Consider the following 18,948-nt stretch of genomic DNA (forward strand, 5'->3'; position numbering starts at 1 on the left):
AAAGTATAGTTGCTTAGGCATTTTGGGAGCTTTGGCCCAGGATATGTTTAATAAAGGGCTCACCATCTTTGTAATACACTTTTCACCTCTTCCATTCAATCTTGTATTGGAGATAGTGAAAAGTTAAAAAGATGGTGTTTCTCAATTAGTTGATACCAGATTACTTTGAAGAAGATGCTACAACCAATCAAGATTATAGGAGTAAAACTGAAACAGATTACTGCAAAAATTATGCTGGAATATCAACTCAAAAACCACTAGAAAAGAATTGATTGGTTTGATGATTCAACTATTCAAATTTGAAGTTCTTGTCTTGAAAATGCTTTAAAATCAAATGCCATTAGAGCTGGTTATACAGTACCAGAAAAAACAGAAGTAAATAGTTTTATATGTCAATGAACTATATATATTCTGCCACTTTCAACACAACATTGTCAATATACTTCACAAATCATCTTTCAGAAGTCAAGAACATATGAATTTCAGCCTTGAAGATGAATCATGCAGACCTGCAAAACAGCACCCAATGGTCACTCAAAAACTCGAAAACTCGAAAAAAGATCAAATCTATATATACAATGAGCAATGAGAAGTTTGGTGTCCCACCTTAATCCGGGGAACGTTTAGGACTGGTCTGCGGGCTTTGGCCCCTCGGTGGGATCATTGAACAGTATCTGTTGAGTCCTCGGCTGGTGCACAATGAGCTCGAAGATTCCCCGGAGTTTTTCCTTCTCAGCCATGGCTTCCAGGATCACATCTGCAGAGAGATTCTCCGTCCTGCTGCAATGATTCTCCCCCTCGCGATCAGAGAACACCAGCTCAGACATCCTGTCTTTCCTTGCTTGGCATTCGTATTTCCTGGCCTCGAATGTGGACGAAATCAGGTTGTAAACGTACACGACTTTCGTCTGGCCAAGCCTGTAAGCCCGGCTAATGGCCTGCCTCGTGATCGAGGGGTTCCAGACAACATCAAGAAGCACGATCCTCGAGGCCCCGATGAGGTTAATCCCTTCACAGCAGGAAGCTGTGGAGGCAAGGAGGACCTTAGCCACACTAACTGGATTGTTGAAAGCTGAAATCCTGTCTTGGCGATATTTAGCATCGATTTTCCCATCCATGTATAGAATCTCCTCGTTCTCGGACCACTTTAAATGGTGCAGAAGCTGCTGCTTGATGAGGGAGAGTGGCTCGATGAGCCTGCTGAAAACGATGACTCGTTCCCCGTGAGCACTGCAGAGCTTGACAAGCTCGAAAACGAAGTTCGTTTTCACTCCCGCACTTGGGTCGAGCTCGAGGTCCTTTTCCCCCCGGATATAGTCCGGGGCGAGGGAAGGATGGACAGATATCAAGGTCATCAAGTTATCTTGTTCTATGAAATTCTTCTTCGAGACCAAATCGAGCAGCTTCTGCTGCAGGTCAGTGAGCCTTAAGTGCACCAGGGCGTCCTTTAGGCCCGGGAGCTTCTCGAGCAGAATATGACCCTTGTGAACGTGCACAAACGGGGAAATCATCTGCTTAAGCTCGTCTATCCTTCTCCCATTTTCGTCGTTGATGATAGAGCTCGTGATAGAACTCCACTTATTCCTCTTGCCTTTCTGCATAAAGTTTCGAGTGCTACTAGGAGTGGAGACCGAGAAGTCGGGGCTCACGAGGCATAACGTGTTATACAGCTCCTGGAAATTGTTCTGGAAAGGCGTCCCGGATAGGATAACCCGAAGGGGGGTTTCAACTTTCGAAAGAGCCCTCCACATGAGACTATCATCATTTCTGGGAGTGTGTCCTTCATCCAGGACTAAAATCCCGGGGTACTTTAGAAGTATTCTTCTCACCTTCTCGTCTTCTGCTCCCTCTCCAGCTAGCTTCTCGAAGAGACGATAAGTGATCCCGAGAATCCCCGAGCCATTAGCCCAACTATACAACTTCAGGGTCCGGTTCAGCTCTCTGCCTTTGGATTTTCGCTTGAAAATCTTCCAATTACTGCCTTGAACATCGTCTGTCACGTTCTCCTTCCCCGACAGCTTGGGATTGTTCAGGTTGTGGAATGGAGTATCGACATCCCATTTCACGAACTCGTTTTCCCACGTTAGAAGCATGCTTCGAGGGGCAATCACCACGGGACGACACATGGGGAAGAGCTTCATGAACGACTGGAGAAACACCACACTTAACCCCGTTTTCCCAGTCCCAGGAGCATGCGAAATTATGCATCCTTTCCCCTTATTAGATTGCAGCACTTTCAGATTCTGAATATCGAGATCTCCAGCAATGTTCCTCCACATGAACTCGAACCCATCGATCTGATGCTGGTACATTCTTTCCTTAATGTGACCAGGTACAAGATCCCACACCGTCTCCCCAGAAACATCCTCGGCACAATTGTTTGCAGGAACATCGCCCAACTCGAAATCACCATCATCATCGGGGTGCTCCAATCCACCTTGGAATCTCTTGTCATATCTCTGGTTGGATTTCACAGCCTTCAGAAAACACCAGATAGATGAACATCAGAAACAGCATATAACCATTAATGTGCAATCCAACTATGAGCTTAGACTTTTAGTTCAGATGGAGCAGATGCTTCAATTGCATATTCTTGACAAAACACAAATACTAATCCAGAAGAAAACAAATTTATATATCTACTTACAAAATCTGGATGAATATACTTTATTTCCATGAACACAGCCAAGCAATACTTGCATAAGATTCCAATTTGTTCATCGAGGATAAAAAGATGCCCCTTTGGATGGCAGCAGACTTTTGCATTATTATCAGCTTTTCCATTGTCCTCCTGGAGCTGAAAGCAGAAGCAGAACACCGAAAATGTATATTTATATCAACCCAAGCTAGCTTAGCTTTATCCTTTTCAAAAATGGATACATAAATTCATGATTCATCTCAGAAATGCATAAAAGCATCAAACTTTACTATGCCTTATCAGTGTTTTGATTCTTAGCAAGAACAATACTGTTTAGTTCATAGTATGAGGAGCAGTTTGCCAATCATTCATTCAATCTCAGCATAGATTAGGCACTGATCATATATGTACACATACATATATACATAAAGAACATATATAGAATGGCATTAAGCTTAACAAAACAGAATAGAAGTGAGAATACCATCGTTTGAGCATTTGAACCAGTCTCGGATTGCAATCTACCCATGTCGAGATCTGCAAAGAGGCTTTCGTTCTCCACCTCCCAATCTTCTTTCTCGGGGGGAATTTCGTCTTCATCTTCGAATCTAAACTTCAAGGGCAATGGTGGAGCAGTCTCTTCGGGACGAAGCCTTTCATTCAGCATGCTCTCCTTCTCCAAAACAGTGTTAAGAAGGATGTCCTTCACATTCAGATTTCTTGCTCTTTGCCTCCTCTTCTTAGCTATGGTTTTCTGTTTTTCCTCACTATCCTCACCAACACGAAAACCATAATCGCTTTGCTCTTTCCTTTCATCCTTGTTTGAAGATGATCTAAGACCAGAAACAATCATTTTTCTCTTTTCACCATCCTTCCCCTTTTCATCTGCCCTCTTAAAGACAGGAGAGGGGGCATTGGCAATGAAATCCCCATAGTCTGAATCATCATCTGAAGAAGAAGATGATGACGATGATGATGATAATGATAATGAAAAGTCCTCGGAATCTGAGGAGTTTACATTTGAGAGACTAATAGAAGACTCCACCCTTCTTCTCTTTGAGGTTGATGAAGCAACCTCATCATAGGTAATAGGTTCAGGGCCCCTTCCATCCACAGACCCAACTTTGGAGCCTGATCCTGAGCCAGTTTTCAACACAAATTCATTAGGGGATTGATTGGATACCCTCACAAGAACAAGCTGATTATTATCACCCCTCTTATCATCTACTGAAATAGCCTTCACACTATTAGTTATGTTTTGGTAAAATGGAGTTGTTTCCCCTACAAACACAACATCTTCATCACTACTACTATCATCACAGTCCACCACAGCTACACATTTGGTGTCACTGTTTTTATCCACCAAAACTAGCCATTTGCTTTTATCCTCCTCCTTCTCTTTCTCTTTCTCTTTCTCTTTCTCTTGCCCCTTCTCCTTCTCTTTCCCCTTTTCCTTCTTTTTCTCCTTCTCTTTCCCTTTTTCCTTCTGTTTCTCCTTCTTCTCTTTCCCCTTACCCTTCTGTTTCTCCTTCTCTTTCCCCTTACCCTTCTGTTTCTTCTTCTCTTTCTCTTTCCCTTTCCCCTTCTCCATCTCCCCTTCCACAGATTTCTCAACAAATTCAACATCCATCATCTCCATCTCCTTCCCCCCCTCACCTATCACAAAATCCCCAAGAAATTCAATATCCATATCAGAAGATGAGGGCTTCTGAGCTTCACCAATCCTCCTAAGTCTCTTCCTTTTCTTCCCAACCACCACCTCCTCCTCCTCAACCCTATCAGCACCACCAGCATTGTTCCCTGGCCTCCCCCTCTCACCACCATCACCTTCCACTCTATCACTGGAAGACCCAGACTCAAAAACCTTGTTGTTTTTCCGTTTCTTCTCTTCATTAAACTCCACATAGAAATCATCCCATTGATTCCGGGTCTTCGGCCTTCGCCGTCCATAAGCATTCAAAGGGTTCATCCTGCTGCCAAACACAAAAAAAAAAAAAAAAAAAAAAGATCAACTTTATCAAGAACAAACAAAAATCACAGTTTGTAGCAAAAACACATCACAAAAGGGTACAAAAAAGTGGAAAAACAACAGTTTCTCGTTACCGATATCCACAAAATCCACTCCCCGGCTTCACCGCGATTACAGAGAAAGCTTTCTTTTGTTTGTTCTCTCTCAAAGAAAAGAGCTTTCTTTAATTTTTGTTTTCAAAACACAACTTTTATATGCGTATACACAAGATAAAAACTTTACTACCCACACAGCCTGCATTTACACGGAAGAGTCCAAAGAATCAAAAATAGGTGTGTACGGGCTCCAAACATGAACGAGTTTTTGGTATGTCCAGAATCCCAGAAGGGTAATATTCGCTGGAATGCTCTGTAAAAAGAAGGGGCGGGAAAACGGGAATGGAAGGACTATATATGAGAGAGAAAAATGAAATAATAATTATATATAATTATGTAAACTTGTCTTTATGCATTCCTAAACATTTACGTAATGTCCCGTTTGGCATGCATGATTAAGATTGAGCCTCCTCAATTTCAATAAGTAAGAGTTAATACCATCTAGGGTCCTCTGAGTATAGTAATTTTGTCACGTTTAGTTCTAAATTTTCAAATTATCACATATAGTCCTTCCACTTTTAAATTTTTATCATCTGTGGTCCAAGTTAACCACACAAGATCCTTCAACTATCAAATTTTAATCACGCATGGTCCTTCTAGGAGGACCGCGGCTAATTAAATTTTAAAAGTCGAAGGACCATAAGTGGTTAATTTGGACTACGGATGGTAACGATTTGAAACTCGAAGGACTATAGGTGGTAATTTGAAAGAACTAAACGTGACAAAACAACTATACTTAGAGGACCCTAGATGGTATTAACTCTATGTAGTAATTAGTTAATTACAATTTACAAACATAATACTCCGTACTTTTTTTACCATTAGTTTTCTTTTTTTCTTTTTATTAAACACTTTTTTATCATCCGTTATATCTCCAATGTCAACAATCTATCCTTTTTTTTAAGGATTTGTCAACTATTTTCTTAATCTCCAAGTTACTCCACTTTTACCCTTCGATTAACACCAAACTACAAGTTAACCTTAAGGTAAAAGAGTGGATGTTATATATTTATATAAGATTTTTAGATATTTTGGAATAAAAGTGATTTCTTCTATTCTCACTTTCCTTGCCTTTTTACTAAGCTTATCATTCTAACCTATTGTTTTTTCTCTCCCTTCAAAACATACATTGTTCTCAAGTTCAAGCTTTTAATTAATTATTTTTAAAGTCAATTTAATTTTTTTTTCCTTAGATTTAGAGGTGACAATTCACTTTTAGTTCTGTTTTTTTTTTTCTTTACAAAACATTCTATCTGATTCTAGTATTATTGTAGCATGACCATTTTTTGTCCTCTATCAACAAAAATGTTTAACTTTCGTAAAACACAAGTGAATTTAGGTCTTCAATTATGATTATATATATATATATATATATATATATATATATATATATATATATATATATATATTATAGCGAGTCAACTCGCTTTGTATTAAAAAGATTAAAATGTCCTTATATTTAATAACATTTTGACGATTTTGTTGACCGATGATAAAAAAAATGGTCATGCCACGATAATACTATGACCAACAGGAATATTCTGAAAAAGAAAGACTAAAAGTGGACGACCACCTATAAATATATGACCAAAAATGAAATTAATTATTATTTTTAAATCATATATATATATATATATATATATATATATATATATATATATTCTACCATTGTCTTATTTAATTTTGAAGTTTGCTACAAATATATGTAAGTAGGTTAACAACACATTTTGTTCACTGAAAAAACATTTCCAGTAATAAGTCAGGTTTTTTTTTTTTTTTTTTTTGAATGCTACTAGCTCTATTACAATGTAATATCTGTTCATAACTATTTTCTCAACCTACTGAAGCACAAAGAGTCAATACTGCCTCTACTGAGACACGAACTCACAACCTCTCATATGTAAGTCCAACCTTGGTGTCATTATTTCCTTTGTCATACAAATAATTATTCTAAGAGGACCTTGGTATTAAATTATTCTCGAGCCTCAGCGTAGACGTTGTTGACTCTTTGTGCTTCATTAGGTTTAGAAAGTATGTTACAGATACTACAATGTAATAGAGTCAGTAACATTCAAAAAAATAATAACTTATGTTTTGTAAAACATAATTTATCTTTATCTATTTTCTCTTTATTATTATGTCTTATGAAAGTAGGGTATTCTATAATAATAATTATCATTATTATTATTGTTGTTGTGTATGTCTAATATGTTAATACCTACGTTTATTTTAATTATTAGTTTTTTTTGTTATGTACTATAATAATAACAACACAACAACAACACAACAACAACAACAACAACAACAACAACGGGCATGTATACATACATAAATATATCAATGTGGAGGATAATTTTGTCTTTTGAATATTTATTACATTTATATTCCTTAATTCAATTAAATCATAAAATACAATTATTGGATTCTATTCATTTCAAAAACTAAATAATATAATTAAATTTCTATTATATTTCTTGTCTATTTCAATTATCTTAAAAATCATTCAATGAATAAAACGTATTGTAAGATCAGAGTATTAAAGTAAAATAACTCCTATAACATAAAAGATAACCACTCAACCAAACTTGTTTTTAACCAAATTAAATCTTGAAACCTAATATTCTTTAAGGTAAAATAACATTTCATGAACCACATCCCCTCCCCCAACACCCTAAGGTTGAACTCCAGTTTTGTTTTTCTCCATTGTTGATGTGTGTGTGTGTGTGTGTATGCATTATCACACAAAGATATAATGAAAGGGTTTAGTACCTTGCACGATAACGCATGTTCCAATTGGTTGCTAAACAATGACAAGAATTTGTGGCAGGCCAGGGTGGAAGAAAACGAGACCAACAGCTAGTTACAATGGCAATGGATCGTTGGTAAGAAAGCAAGAGTGATGTAACAGTTTGGAAAGAAAAACAATGATAGTGTTTGGTAGCTAGACAACTATATTTTGTTGATTTGATGACAAAGAAGAACATCAACTCAATGAATTGCGCCAATGTTTTACATAGAGGCTTTAGAATAACAAATTACTCTATTAGGGTTTAGGAATTACGCAAAATTTCAAATTAAGAAAATATGAAACATACTATTTTTAATTTTTTTTTTTGGTGAAAATGAAACATACTATTAATTGTAGTTTTTAAAAAATTATTAATTTAGTCGGCCAACCCGTGCAATAAGTGTGCAGCCTGTGCAATACCCATTGTCCAAGTTAAAAGTGTATAATATATCAAAGTCATTGTCTCAACTAGAAAAAATTCGATTTCACTTTGACCCCACCCAACATAAGAAATGGACCCCACTTGTTCATAACACAATCCACTATTGGTTAACAGAAATTATCATTAATGCTCGACCTAACCTCAAGGGGAGAAAGGCAACAAAATAAATGCAAAAACAATAGATTCATAAAATAAAATTAAAAATTTAAAAAAAAAAAAAAAAAAAAAGAGTAGGGGAGCATACCGGTGTGAACTACAACGCTCCCATTTGAACTCAAAAATGAAGCGTGGCGTGTGTCAAATCCGGAATCTGTACATTAGGGTCACTATAACTACCATTATCCACCAACACCACCCCCTCATCAGCTACATGACTTGAAACTTCAGGAGGGGAAATGGAAGCGACGGCGACATCTAGTGTCTTAGCCGTCGGGGAATGCCAGAACTGCCCTTGTTGTTAGATCACGAAGCCGCAACGATTTGAGCCACGCCGATGTTGATGCAGTTCCTCCGAGCCTTGGTGTTGAGATGCCTCATGAAGTTGGGAGAGAATCTGAAAATCAGGGAAGACAAATCGTAACCTCTAGATCCCTGACTCAATGAGTTAGGGCGTAAGTCGGAACTGGGACACTCATGATGCGGAACTCGATCGGAAAAGTCCAGATACGAGTGACATCTATGGTTCTTTCGCCATCTCTATCTTTTTTGTATGTTTTGTTGAGCTTTAGAATCTGATTTAATAGGTTTACATATTAATATACCTATTGAATAAGACAAAAAGCCATTAGAAATTATTAATTTACACGGGCAACCCGTGTAATAGGCGGGCAGGGTAGGATGGGGTGCTAATTTCTTGACATACTCCGCTTCGTCAAATTGTTGGTCTTTATAAGTTATTGGTCGAGTCACTTTGACAGTACTAGTATTACTTATAAAATGAAATAATATAAAATGTTGTTATGTAACTATATCATCACTAGCTAAACAAACACACATAAAATGAAGATGTAATAAGTATGTAGTACATTACTATTATGGAAAATGACAATTGTGACATGATCCTTCTCTAGTTGGACCAGCCGTCGTTTGCTCGTCCCCCGCCTGATTTGTGCCGCATGCACATCTTCTTTGACTTCGTTGCCCAATCGCCAGTGACATCGCCTCCTCATCCTCTAGCCTTAGTGGCATATTAACTTTGCCTTAGTAGTATTGCATTATTGCCTTTGCCAATTAACCTAATTTGCTTAAATATATTAATAGTATTGGGATATTAACTTTGCCTTAGTATTGCACTATTGCCTTTGTCAATTAACCCAATTTACCTAAATATATTAACAGGGTGTTTGGTTAGAGGGATTTTAAATTTCCTTCCCACTTAATTCCCATCTAATTTCAAAGACCATTAAATTCCGTAGTTTGGTTGGAAGGAATTGCAATTCCCCCATTTTCATGGAATTAAAATCCCATGCCCCCCTGGTATTTTAATTCCTGGAAAAAAAAGATAGTGATGAGTCAACATTACTCCTTCCTTTTTTAACTTAAAATTAATGTCTAACAATAATAATGGACATTTTTGACTTTATACTACTTATTCCCTTTCAATTTCCATGTATACCAAACATTGGAATTGAAATTCCCAGTAATTCTATTCCTGTCAACCAAACACTGGAATTTAAATTTCCACTTTATTCCCAGTAATTCAACTCCCATGGAATTATAATTTATTTCTCACATAATTCCCCCCCCCCCCCCTCCAACCAAACGCCCTGTAATAGTTTAATACATATCTAGTATGTTATATATAGAACGCTGCAATAATTTCATAAAAGACCCAAAAATTAGTCGGCTAGCTAGGTAACGTTTAGGTGCCACATAGGCACCCGTCCCCGGGTATCTGACTAGCATTTAGCGCCTTCTGCACCATGGTACAAAATCCTTCAAAATTTAGGATTATATATTGTTGTGTTGATATTTGACAATTATATTACCAACATGTTTAGTTTCTGGAATGAATTTTGAAGGAATATAAATGCTATTCCACGATGAATGGAATATATAATGAATATAATATGAATTATATTTCATTGTTTGATTTGTTAAAAGAATATACTTCTGAAATTGTATTATAGTGTTTAATTGGTTTAAAGAAAAGAACAAATCTAAGGTTAAAAACGTCTTTTTACCTTACTACGGAGTATTAATTTATCATTCTCCGGTTGACTTTCCAATCGCCAATGCCCATTTTTAAAGATAAATTTATTATCCAAAATAAGTATTGTAATTTTATATATTTGTAAATTTTTTTAAAATTTACTAACCATGTTATAAGTGTTCTAGAAGTCTAACTCACTGTAAATTTACTAAATTACATAAGTATGATCTGATTATAAAAATAAAAATAAAAAATCATGATTTTAATACTAGTAATATTTAATAAATATCTATACACCAAAAAAAAAATATTTAATAAATATCGCCTAATTATTGTCTCTTTATTATATGGAAAAAGTAATTGCGATGCATTTAATATTTTACTTTAACTCACTGTAAATTACAAAAGTATAATCTGATGTTAAAAAAAAAAATCATGCTTTTTTTTTTTTGTACAATAAAAAAATCATGCTTTTCAATTTTCATACTATGTAATATTTCATAAATCCCACCTAATATAGTACTGTAATATGCAATAATAATATTTAAGTAATATTTCATAAATCCCACATAATAATATTTGGAAAATTTTAATTGCAATGCATTTAATATTTTACTTTAACGGTCCTTTCAAAAAAATATTTTACTTTAACGGTTGATTATGTCATGTGGGATTCCTTTTATTAAAGAGAAAATAATAATAATGGTCATATTTTAAAAATTTTTATCACCATATATGGCGAGATTTTTTTCTTGACGAACCAACTATTATTTTCATAGGCATATATGAGCATGTTTGGTTGGATAGAAAAGGTTTTCAAACAAATTTTTTTTTTTTTTTATAAGAGATCATTTAGTACTTTCTCATCAATTAAAGTATTTTTCGGGAGTATATTATATTGAAATAATTTTATAGGGAAAATTAATTAAGATGTTCGGAAACATAACAATTAAATTACCTATAAATTTAATTAACATGTTTGGTTCGTTTAAACTTTTTAACGACACTTTTTAAAATGTCTAATATATCCTTGTTATATACTACACACACACATATGTGAAGGATCCTGTGAGAATAGTACCATAGTCCATATGAGAGAAATAAGAACCAATCTCAGTCTTACATCGGTAAAAATTCGACAGAACTTATTAGATTTTTAAAAACGCGGTGACATTTTTGTAATTATCATCAACTTCACCATGCAAACTTAGACACTCAAATATGCAATATTTAACAACTAAATATACAAACCTAGTAAATTTTATAAAATCAATGAAAAGGTAAATTTTTAATCTAATGCTAGACCAGTAAAAAGTGAACCACTAAACCAAACAAAACCAAAAACTCAGTCATAAGCTCTAAAATCGAAACCCTAAGTGCAATGCACTTTTGCATTTTTTACAAGTGCAATCTTTTAATACTAAATATGCAAAATGTTAATACGAAATGTGCAAACTTGGAAAAGTCTGAGAATTGCAGATTTTAGCGATCAACTTTACATAGTAAAGTGAGTGATAATAAAAACAATTCGAAATGTAAGGCTCAGATTGGTTCTTACTTATCTACTAAGGACTTGTTCTCATTTGATCCAAATCTCTCTCTCTCTCTCTCTCTCTCTCTCTCTCTCTATATATATATATATATATATATATATATATATATATATATATATATATATATATATATATATATATATATATATATAGATATTGAATCTGGTGAGGTTACCTTTGTCAGGCAAGGTGGTGAGGCTTGATCTGGTGCGTTGTTTTGTTTTTTTGGATGGATGAGATTAATCTCATTGTGTAGCCACGTGCGTGTGTATTTAGTGCAAATGGGGGTGTTGTTGTCTTTTTTATATTGTCTTAATTAGGTTGTAATAATAGATTAGCAGATTTTATGGGCTTGTGCAACACTAATTATGGTAGTTATGTGTTTTAATTATATTATTATTGTCGATATGCGTTACTGACGTGGTGTTTGCATCCGACTCTTAGTCTACCAGTTGTAGACTGTCTTCTCCGCAAACGCTTCTGCTCTCTCCCTTCTCCAACGGTCACTCCCCGATCAGATATCCAGCGCATTCTCCGACATTCTGCATGGCAGGGTCTTCTTCACGCCAATCCAAGAGACAAAGGCGGGGATCTGCTGCTCGCATTCCAGGTATCCCGTATGATTTTGATTGTGTATTCGATGTGGGGTGTGTATATAGAGTGGTTGGTGGTGGTGCATGTCGGCGGTGGGAGGATGGAGGAGCGCCGGCGACGGGGGGAGGGCTGGGGAGTGCCGGCGACGGCGGTGGGAGGGTTGGGGAACGCCGGCGACGGTGGGAGGGCTGGGGAGTCGACGGTGGTGGGAGGGGTGGAGAGTGCCGGCGATGGCGGTGGGAGAGTTGGGGAGTGCCGGCGACGGCGGTGGGAGGGTTGGGGAGGGCCGGCGACGGCGGGGGGAGGGTTGGGTAGTTGGGTAGTGCCGGCGACGGCATGGGGGGCGGTGGTTTAGTTTTGCGATGCGTATGTTCATGGGGTGTTTTTTGTTCCGTGTTTTAGGGTTTACGCTCCGTTTTTTTTTTTTTTTTTTTTTTTTTTTTTTTTTTTTTTTTGTTAACTAGCCAGTGGTTATGCAAAATTTTTTTTTTAAGTCTTTTAAACTGTTTTTTGAATACTTCTAAAAAATAATTTGTCATATTCATGGTGGTTATCAATAATTTATCATTATTTGTTATATAATGACAGTTATAATGTTTGTGCATATCACATATGAGGTATATGCAAAAAAAAAAAATGAAAATGTCTGTTAAACTGTGTTTTGAATATTTTTTTTACAAAATTGTCATATTTATGGTTTTTAACATTATTTGTTATATAATGACGGTTATAATGTTTGTAGTAACACATGTTTGAGGTTTATGTGTTTAAATACTATGTGTCGTCATGTGTCTATGCAGTAGGTTTTTTATTTTAATTTTTTAATTGCATGTGCTAGTTGCTTTCATGGTCTTTGCATTTCAGTATATGTCTTATTCCAATTCGATTGCCAACTTTAAGATTGTTAACATTACTATTACATAATGGTAGTTATGATTTGTATATGAACACTGTTTTTAGTTCATGTGATTAAAATTATCTAACTGTGTTGGTTATTAAGAAAGTCTTTTAAAATGCTTTTTTTTTTAATATTTTCAAAAAATAATTTGTCATATGCATGAGTTTTATCATTATTTGTTGTATAGTGGTGGTTATAATGTCTGTGCATATCATATATGAGATGGGTCTATGCAGTAGTTTTGGTATGTTAATTTTTTATTACGTGTGCTGATTGCTTTCATGGTCTTTGCATTTGATTATATGTGTTTTGAATGTCTTATTCCAATTTGATTGTCAACTTTTAATATTGTTAACATTACTGTTACATAATGTTAGTTATGATTTGTCTATCAACTCTGTTTTTATTTGTTGTGATTAAAATTATCTAAATGTGTTGGTTATTAAAAAAGTCTTTTAAACTGTTTTTTGTATATTTTTTTAAAAAAATTTGTCATATTCATGAGTTTTATCATTATTTGTTATATAATGGTGGTTATAATGTCTGTGCATATCATATATATATATATATATATATATATATATATATATATATATATATATATATATATATGAGATAGGTCTATACAATAGTTTTGGTATTTTAATTTTTTATTGAGTGTGCTAGTTGCTTTCACGGTCTTTGCATTTGATTATATGTTTCTTGAATGTCTTATTCCAATTCGATTGTAAATTTTTAAGATTGTTAAAACATTACTGTTACATAATGTTAATTATGATTTGTTTATCAACACTGATTTTATTTCTTGTGATGAAAATTATCTGAATTGGTTGGTTATTAAAAAAGTCATTTACACTGTTTTATTGTATATTTTTAAAAAATAATTTGTCATATGCATGAGTTTTATCATTATTTGTTATATAATGGTGGTTATAAGGTCTGTGCATATCATATACATATATGAGATAGGTCTATGCAGTAGTTTTGGTGTTTTAATTTTTTATTGAGTGTGCTAGTTGTTTTCATGGTCTTTGCATTTGATTATATGTTTCTTGTATGTCTTATTCCAATTCGATTGTAAACTTTTAAGATTGTTAAAACATTACTGTTACATAATGTAAATTATGATTTGTTTATCATCACTGTTTTTATTTCTTGTGATTAAAATTATCTGAATTGGTTGGTTATTAAAAATGTCATTTAATCTGCTTTATTGTATATTTTTTTAAAAAAAATTGTCATATGCATGAGTTTTATCATTATTTGTTATATAATGGTGGTTATAATGTCTGTGCATATCATATATGAGATGGGTCTATGCAGTAGTTTTGTTATTTTAATTTTTTATTACGTGTGCTAATTGCTTTCATGGTCTTTGCATTTGACAATATGTGTTTTGAATGTATTATTCCAATTTGATTGTCAACTTTTAATATTGTTAACATCACTGTTACATAATGTTAGTTATGATTTTGTCTATCAACACTGTTTTTATTTGTTGCGATTATAATTATCTAAATGGGTTGGTTATTAAAAAAGGCATTTATACAGTTTCTTGCATCTTTTTTTTTTAAAAATTGTAATATTCATGAGTTTTATCATTATTTGTTATATAATGGTGGTTATAATGGCAGTGTGCTATTTGCTTGCATGGTCTTTGCATTTCGTTAATTGTATGATTATTCCTTTTTGTGTGTTGAGTGATTGCATTGTGTATGCTTTTGACATTGCGTTTTTTGAAATACTTTTTTCCTTGTTATTATAACTCATGGGTATATGCCAGTGTTTTATTTTTATTTTTCTTTTTTAAAATTTTTATGTGGTTGTATGCGTTTATTGAGTGTATGGTCATTGCGTTTGACAATGTGTTCTGTATTTATTTTTCTTTTATTTAATTCAGTTGTCAAATTTTAAGATTTTTTTCTTTTTATTATTATTTTTATATAATGTCGGTTATAAATTATGTATCAACACATGTTTTTTGTTGTGTGTTTTTATTGTAGCAGACGATGGAGAGGCGTTTGAATCCCCGCCTGTTGCGCGTTCGTCTGTGGTGCATCATGGTCAACTAGTCCACCACGTTGGGGTGCCGACCACTGTTCAAGTCGAGGCACCGCTTTCCGGAGTGCAAAGTGGGTCCCCCCCAGTCCTTCCGGCCCCGGAAGTGGTTATTCCGTCTCTTATTACTCTAAGCGTATGTGGTTAAAAACTATTTTTCATATGCTAATTTATTAGTTTGCAATAACCCATAACCCACATTGCACCAGTCTCATCCACTTACGGCACAGACTGTTGTTAAATTATACATGTACGCATATAAAGTTCACTACCCGTAATATATTTTTATAAACCAACACAAACACAGTAATAATCAACGCTTCCGTATTAATGTTTGATATACAGGTGAATGATACAAGCATTGCATTAACAAATCAACTATCGCACGCTTAACTAATACGCATAAGGAATCAAACAATATACGTACGTAATACACACAACCACCGCTAATAAACCAAAACACAGACGAAAATCGCATCACTGTAATTAAACAATGCAGTTCGTCACTTGCACAGACCTGGAGATGAGTTCGCACACAACACATTCACCCTTTATACTACGTTTCAACACTGTAATTAAACACTGCAGTTCGTCACTTGCACAGACCTGGAGATGAGTTCGCACACAACACATTCACCCTATATACTACGTGGTTACTGAACAAAACCCCGGAACACCAGAAAAAAAAAAACAAAAAACAAGCCTGAAAAACAATGGAGGTCTCGCACACATAAGCAACTTGAAACAAGTACAAACTAGAAAACAAACAACAATTCAATACAGGATGCACAGACATGTTTTCACAAAACAAAATTTAAAAAAAAAAAAATTAGAAATTTTGCACATACCTATGGCCGGAGCCTCCATTTTTTAGTTCGATGTAGTGAAACAGGCGCTGCTCCGACAAACTGTATGGGGATGGCTTGCGTTAAGGAATCATCACAATAGCAATACTACTACATTACCGCTAATATATATTAGAATCACCAAAAATCGGATGATAATCATGGAATATATTCCATATAATTTCTCACCATAAATACTTATTAGATTACAATTACTTATTCACCCTTATGACTATTCTATCTTATAGAATCAATACAAATTCTAACTCAATCTCACCATTAAATATTTATTGATCTAATGGATATGATTAGATCTCATACACCCATCTAACTATGTGACCTCATGGGATCCGGAGCCTATATATATATATATATATATATATATATATATATATATATATATATATATATATATATATATATATATATATTCTGGATCAGGTGAGGACGTGAGGACTAATCCAGATCATCCATTTTGAGTGATCTAAAAGCTACGACAAAACAAAAACGCGCGGCCCAAAAAGTTGGATGGATGCACAACAATCACACTATGAATGCACAACAAACTGGGACAGAATGCACAACAAACAAACACAGAATGCACAATAAGCTGAGAAAGAATGCACAACAAACTGAGTACCAATGCACAACAAAATGAGTACGAAAAATTAAATTCATTACATATAATTAAATCACAGCCGTTGGCTTAATTAAATGAAAGGATCAGATTAGTCCTCACGTGCTCACCTAAGGATAGATCCTCACCTGATCCGGAATATATATATATATATATATATATATATATATATATATATATATATATATATATATGCAAGTATGCAACACTACAGACCTAATAATTTACAAATCAGATTACATATGAAAAATTAGGGTGGGCATTTCAGTTTTCGGTTCATTTTCGGGTTCGGTTTAATTTTAATTTTTGCGATTTTGAAAAAGTGAACCCATTCGGTTTCAAATTTTAGTTCGATTTGATTTCGGTTCAGGTTGAAATAGTTCTATTTCAGCTTGTATTTGGTTCGGTTCGATTTATTTATTTAACTAGTTCTGTTGCGCATATAACTATTAGTTATTTATTTTCACTAATAATTTAAAATTCAAAAACTAAACAACATGTCTATAATGCATATTTCAAATTTCTTATAAACTAAAATAAGTCCAAACTGAACCTACATCTTCACCCGCGTATGTCGTCCGATAACAACGTCATAGACTCCCAATAATTTCTTTTCCACAAACTAAACAATAAAATCAATCTTCCTTGTAATATTTATTTCATGAAATTTCAATTCTATTTTTCTCCCAAATATTTTTTGCGAACCAAACGAGGCCATAGTGTTCATCAATTATTTGTTATTTAATATATAGATAAAAATATTATTATGAAATTTAATAAAAGTGTATAAAGCAAACACGAAAATTTAATGTACACCCAAACAAAAAAAATGTAATTGATTTCTCGAAAAACTAAAATTATACAATTACACCAAATATTCTGTTACCTTAGAAATAAAAGTTTGCGTGATGCTAATCTAAAGTTCACAAAATTTTTAAAAAATCAAAGTGAATGGTCCAACGATCTCAATCATAGACGAAATGATCTAACTCTAAAAATGAACACTTTTAATTGTCTATGGTGCTTGACTCTATCTAGAGGCATATATATCATTCACCATGGCAACCTTTAGGCTCTTTAAAGCAAAAATGAGCAAATACCAATTTTGGTTCTACAAATATTATTAAAATGACCGTTTTAGTTTACATGTTTAATTCTTACTACTTTTAATTCACGACTATTATTTTAGTGTTAAAATTCATCACGCCGATCACTCATTCGTTTAAGACACGGTGAAATTTAAAAATTTTAGGGGTATTTTTGTCTTTTTCAACTTATGCTCCCAATTTGAGCATTAATAATGAGATATAAGCCCTAAGATCGATCCCAATTCGCAGTTATCCCCATCATCCTACCTTAATTCGAGAAAAAAAATTGTGAATTGAGATCGATCTTAGGGCTTAATCTCTTTATTCATGCTCAAAATGAGATTTTAATTTGAAAATGACAAAAATATACTTAATAATTATATATTTTGGCATATCTTAAATGGAGGGATGACAGTAATGATGCATTTTGCCACTAAAACAATAACCGTTGACGAAAATTAGTACTAAAACAATAATCGTGGATAAAAATTGATTGCCCTAATTTGGCATGGTGAATGCCTAATTTTTTGTTCTTAGGGTTGAAATACCTTCATCCCTTCTTTCATCTTTGGATCAAGATCCTCATTGGTCATTTGGTCTCTAGATGGAGACTATTGCCTTTGATTTGTATTTTCTTTTAAAATCTAATCAGTGTAATTACATTTAAAATTTTAATGCGATAAGTCACATAAGTAAAGTAACCGGCTATTAACAATGCTAACTAGATAATTGTTGGATTGTGGATCGCGTGATATACTTCAGTGGTGCAAGATTTGAGTGTTTGTTTGTTACCAAGGCTGAGATCCTCCCTCATTGAGGATTCAAACTCGAATATTTGTTGGGTCACTACATCCGAATATTACATCCTAAATTTCTAATTGCACATTTCGTCATTTGCACAGGAAATCATTCAAATCAACATACTCAAATTGCGTATTTGCATTATTATTTATTAATAAAACAATAAGTTATAATTAATTGAAATCAGAAAATACCTTTGCAATTAGGGCATTAGGTCATGATTCTGTGAAGGTGAACGCTGATTACTGATTAGACAAAGGCGTAAGGCGAAGGCTTGGTGATAATTGTAGGCGGATTTGCAGTCTTGCAGACAGGGTCGATGAGTGTGGA

At 34.2% G+C, this 18,948-nt stretch overlaps 1 protein-coding gene across 1 annotated transcript; it reads right to left on the reverse strand.

Moving 5' to 3' along the window:
- Positions 1 to 428: 428 nt before the first annotated feature.
- LOC109152712 (SNF2 domain-containing protein CLASSY 3-like) lies at positions 429 to 4,607 on the reverse strand. The gene is made up of 5 exons (XM_019300363.1): positions 4,242 to 4,607; positions 3,123 to 4,103; positions 2,648 to 2,797; positions 607 to 2,477; positions 429 to 509 (listed from the first exon to the last, which is right to left on the reverse strand). Exons 1-4 carry the CDS (start codon positions 4,605 to 4,607, stop codon positions 624 to 626), a joined length of 3,351 nt encoding a protein of 1,116 aa, XP_019155908.1. The 3' UTR covers positions 429 to 509; positions 607 to 623.
- Positions 4,608 to 18,948: the final 14,341 nt, after the last annotated feature.

The sequence above is a fragment of the Ipomoea nil genome, unplaced genomic scaffold, assembly GCF_001879475.1.
Source record: "Ipomoea nil cultivar Tokyo-kokei standard unplaced genomic scaffold, Asagao_1.1 scaffold2480, whole genome shotgun sequence".
Classification (NCBI taxonomy): domain Eukaryota; kingdom Viridiplantae; phylum Streptophyta; class Magnoliopsida; order Solanales; family Convolvulaceae; genus Ipomoea; species Ipomoea nil.

Bases quoted from the DNA above. Each gene is read 5' to 3' on its own strand.
- LOC109152712 (XM_019300363.1), bottom strand. From the start codon at position 4,607: ATGAACCCTTTGAATGCTTATGGACGGCGAAGGCCGAAGACCCGGAAT. The intron at 4,104-4,241 runs GTGGAAGGGGAG...GGGAAAGAGAAG, and splicing joins TTGAATTTGTTGAGAAATCT to GAGAAAAAGAAGGAAAAGGG. The intron at 2,798-3,122 runs GTATTCTCACTT...TTCTGCTTTCAG, and splicing joins GTTCAAATGCTCAAACGATG to CTCCAGGAGGACAATGGAAA.